This window comes from Magnolia sinica, chromosome 3 (genome assembly GCF_029962835.1).
Source record: "Magnolia sinica isolate HGM2019 chromosome 3, MsV1, whole genome shotgun sequence".
NCBI classification, from domain to species: domain Eukaryota; kingdom Viridiplantae; phylum Streptophyta; class Magnoliopsida; order Magnoliales; family Magnoliaceae; genus Magnolia; species Magnolia sinica.
The window spans coordinates 119,795,211-119,799,876 of NC_080575.1; the positions used below are offsets into that span (position 1 = coordinate 119,795,211).

Below are 4,666 nucleotides of genomic sequence, written 5' to 3' on the forward strand. Positions count from 1 at the left end.
TCCAAACCATTTATATGATGGGCCATGTTGTAGATGGACCACTAAGAAAATTCTTAAATTAAGTTATTTCAAACCAGCTTTTTTATTTTATAAAGCTATGCCAGAACAAAGGGTGGCAATGAGCCAGGTAGTCCGCCTGACCTGAGGAGCCCAACCCGGCTTTCGGCTGGGCTTGGACTAACTTAGTCTTTGAGCCAGGCTGGGGACTCACGTGCATATATCCAATTCTAGGGGGTGGCTGGGGCTCAAGTCATTTGAGTAAGACACAGCCCGCCCAGGCCCTTGTCAGTTGGGCAACCCATCCATTAGACCGTAGGTTTCATTCCTTAATTTGTTTATTTCTCTATGTATGTGTGGCTAACTTGATCTACGGATAGATCAGGACAATGAAGTGGTTAATGAAGATTGTATTAATTTATGGGCCGAATTGGTTTGGGCCGGGCCCAACTAATTTTTGGGAGGATAGGCTCGGGCCTTGGGTCTTAGGTGTTAGATCAAGTTTGGGCTAGCCGGGCCCAACCATGCCCATTCCCACCCTTAGACAGGACGGCCTGATCAGGATCATAAAGGACCAGGGCTTAGGGCGCTTCGCCGGGCCGGGCTACCTACAAGTGTGCCTTCCGAGTCCTCATAAACCTAGAGTAGGAGATTCCAAAGCATCAACGGTACAAAAATCCCGTAATTAAAAGCAAAGTCGATGGCAAGATGGAGAAACCCATATCCTGTCTCCTCTCTCTCTTTTGAACACACTCCTCTCCTTCTTACACTCACTCTCTCGCTCTCCGCAAAATAGAAAATAGAAAAGCCCTCTCTCTCTCTCTCTCTCATGGAAGAAGAACCTCCCAAACCCACCTTCCTCTTTATCTTGCTCCTCCTCCTCTTATCCTACACCTTCCACCCCATCTCCTCTCTCTCCACACCCCTCTCTCCCACTCCATCTCCTTCCCCTCCAAAACCCATCTCCACACCTCTCTCTCCCACCCCATCTCCTTCCCCTCCAAAACCCATCTCCGGCTCTCCTCCAAAACCCATCTCTCATTCCTCTCCATCAACCCTCGATCCAAAGCAGTTGACAGCCCTTCAATCCCTCAACATCCCCACCGCCAGAGATCCCTGCCTCCAGCCCTCCCCCAACAACGCCACCCGCTGCGATTCCTCGGCCCCTTTCCGCCACCTCGTCTCCCTCCACCTTTCCAACTGCTCCGATGATGTCGAAATGTCTTCCACCGCCCTCAAATCCCTCAACACCCTGCAAGATCTCTCCTTCTTCAACTGCCCCATCAACCCAATTCATCTCCCTTCTGATCTCGCTGACAATCTCCGCTCCTTCACCTGCATTGCCAGCCTCCGCCATCTCACCGGCGTCTGGCTCAGCCACCTCCGCAACGTCTCCGATCTCTCCGTCTCTGACGTCACCGTTAACGCCAGCGGGCCTACCATCATCCTCTCCAACTTGAAGAAGCTCAGGTCCGTCACCATCTCCCGCACCAACCTCACCGGCTTCCTCCCCAAGAAATGGCATCTCAACATCAGCTACATCGATCTGTCCGGCAATCAGCTCAAGGGGCACGTGCCCATTTCGCTGACCTACCTTGAAAATCTGGAATTCTTGAACCTCAGCTCAAACCAGCTCTCGGGTTCGATCCCGTCCATGTTCGGTGACCTGATTTCCCTCCGGAATGTGTCACTCGCATCGAATTCGATGGCGGGCCCAATACCTGACTCGATATCTGCAATGCCAGCTCTGGAGCACCTCGATCTGAGCTCGAATCAGTTCAACGGGACAGTCCCGAGGTTCCTGTCGGAGATGAAGCATTTGAAGTATCTGAATCTGGCGAACAACAACTTCCAGGGCGTGATGCCTTTCAATGGGAGTTTTATAAAGAGGCTGGTGGTTTTCAAGGTGGGTGGGAATACCAATCTCTGTTACAACCACTCTACTCTCAGTCCAAAGCTCAAGCTTGGGATAGCTCCATGTGATCGAGATGGGTTGCCGGTGTCGCCTCCACCGGACCGATCTTCATCAGGTGATTCATCGACAGGCGGGAGTGATGACAGTGGCGACAACAGCGACAATGCAGATGATAATAAGCCGAAGGAGCACCACCGGCAAGGCCCGAGTAAGATTGTTCTTGGAGTGGCAATTACACTTTCTTCCATTGTGTTTCTTATCATTTTCCTTGTTCTTTTGTCAAAGTGGTGTCGATGATGAAGAAATTGAAGTGGTTTTTTTGAGAAATGAGTGGAAATTGGAGGTGGGTTTTTCATGGTTTGGGCTGAAATTGAGGAGAATTGAATGAAACAACACCAGAAGTCATGAACAGAGCTGTTTTGGGTTTTTTTTTTTTTTTTAAATTTCTCTTTTGCCCTTGGATTCTATTTTTGGGAAGCAAGCTACTGATGATGGTTGGGATGTATGGGCAGAAATGTAGTCTTGCTTGCAAGTTTCTTTTCTTTTCTATTTTATTTTTTCCCCATGATCCTGTTTTTGCTGCAGGTCACTGGAATTGGTGGTCTATTTGAGTGCAACTTTTTATTTAATTTAATCTTGTAGTATTAATTATATGTGGAATTAATGTTATAATGAGAGTACGAGGCATGAGATTGTTGATGGTATTGTGTTTGCCCTTTTTACGAGGATTTGTTGCATTTTTCTCTCGTTATTTTACCATTTGAGTACAGCTACAAACCAATATCTTTTTTGTTAGTTTTTTTTGATGTGATGAGCTCATCATCTCTCAAGTGATGCCAGATCTGATCCGTTCATCAGGCGATCCCGATGGGTATATGAGATATTGCAAAAGTTAGGCTTATGTGAGCATCAGGTGGATCATGTGTTTGATAACTAAATGAGCGGTTGAGAGAAATCATCCGCTAGTAATCTAAATTCTTTATACACGTGTGGCTCACTTGATAATCAGGATGGCATGACTTTTAAACATCACTGAAGAGGACAGCAGGCCATCCTAAAAAATGAGGCCGGAGCAACAGTCAAACATGGTGTGGGTCTATGTCTGACATGCTGTCAAATTTGGCTATGTCATGCATGTGCCAACATCTTGCATGTCACATGGAAAGTGAATATTTAGCTTAACACACGCTCTTAGTTCTATGTGTGAGGCAGAGGCTATTTGGAGGGCTGTAGATTAAATGCTTTTATGTCAGCATTAATATTGGTGTTAACATTAGGTAGCGAGATTTGAGTGGATTAAATGCTTTTATGTCAGTATTAATATTGGTGTTAACATTAGGTAGCGAGATTTGAATGGGTAGTAGGTCTTTGTCAAAATTAATAAATTTTTGTTAAACCCTTTGCTCCATCAATCAAGGAAGTGTTAAGAGGGGCTGTACCTAATGGGAATCTTTTACAAGCAAGTGCACTCTATGGTATTTCTAGTTGGGCAATAATATTTAAATTTTGGTAAGATGTGTCGAGTATGGTTGGAGTCCATGATCTGGGTCGCTATCTCATTGATCAATAGGTGCATTAATTGTTTTTGGAAAAATGTGTAGTGCAACCCAGCTGTTGTGGTGGCACATGCATGAAATGCAGGGCATTCATCATAGTTGGTGGGACCTTCCTATGTAGATGCCCTCAATTGGAGGTAGACCCGGAAGAGTTTAGACACAAGAGAGTTTTAACATGAGATCATGGGTTCAAGTACCCCTGTGAAAACTACCGTGGCATTGGTGTTGTGTAAAAACAAAAATGCCCTTAAAAAATAATAATAATAATAAATATTTAAAAAAAAAAAAAACCTACATTCCATGAATGTGAATTAGTGATAATTGGTGTTTCTAGAAGTTTATTTGATGTGAATTGGAATCCAAATCACATCGCCAAAAGGCACTCCTTGAAATTACAGTAAAATAGGAATCCAAATCACATCATCAAAAGGCACTCTTTGAAATTGCAGTAAGATAATGCGGTTTTATTTTACATGGATTTCAATTACCATTTTCTTTCTCTTCTAACATAAGTTATCAAACATAATTTGACGGTTTTAACTATTGAATTCCCATATTCAATGAATTCCAAGTAATCAAGTAGAGTTGATGAATCAAATTCACATAAATTCTATAGTAATTGCCAATGCATATCAATTACATAAGTGGATTGCATAGTGTGGTGATGTCACCTAGTTCTATGCAGTGTTCGAAATATCGATACTATCGGCCGATTCATCGGTATCGCAGTCCAACGATACAAAACCCTATGAAAGATACTAAAAAATTGAAAAATTTTACAGAATACTTTTTATCAATCAATATATCAATAAAATATTGCATAATATCGCTTAAAATCTTTTGATATAGCTAAATATTATTTAAAATATCGTACGATATCAATGATACTATTACTTTTATCAGGATTTTATTTTTTTTTCAAGAAATTTGCTATACAAAACCAATCAGGGCTACCGCAGCCAACTCTGGGATGTTAGGAGAGTATCATTATCCAAAAAAAATGAAAAAAATAAAAATAAAAAATTCAACGATAAATTTCGGTACTTATAAAGAAGATCACTCTAATCAGAAACTACATTTGATGAGTCATTCGAATCGAAATCTCTGATTTGGAGAGATTTAGGTGCGAAATCTGAAGAAATCCTCGGCATTTGGGAGAGATTTTAAGGTTTCCGCATTTTGGAACCCTCTGCTTCGG

At 42.6% G+C, this 4,666-nt stretch overlaps 1 protein-coding gene across 2 annotated transcripts; it reads left to right on the top strand.

Moving 5' to 3' along the window:
* The first annotated feature begins 735 nt into the window (after window positions 1–735).
* Window positions 736–2,616, top strand: LOC131240971 (receptor-like protein 51). 2 transcript variants are annotated; one of them, XM_058239548.1, is made up of 2 exons: window positions 736–2,120; window positions 2,198–2,616. In XM_058239548.1, exons 1-2 carry the CDS (start codon window positions 827–829, stop codon window positions 2,233–2,235), a joined length of 1,332 nt encoding a protein of 443 aa, XP_058095531.1. In that variant the 5' UTR covers window positions 736–826; the 3' UTR covers window positions 2,236–2,616. The 2 variants fall into 2 exon arrangements, with proteins under 2 accessions (XP_058095531.1, XP_058095530.1); XM_058239547.1 differs by having other exon boundaries at window positions 738–2,616.
* Window positions 2,617–4,666: the final 2,050 nt, after the last annotated feature.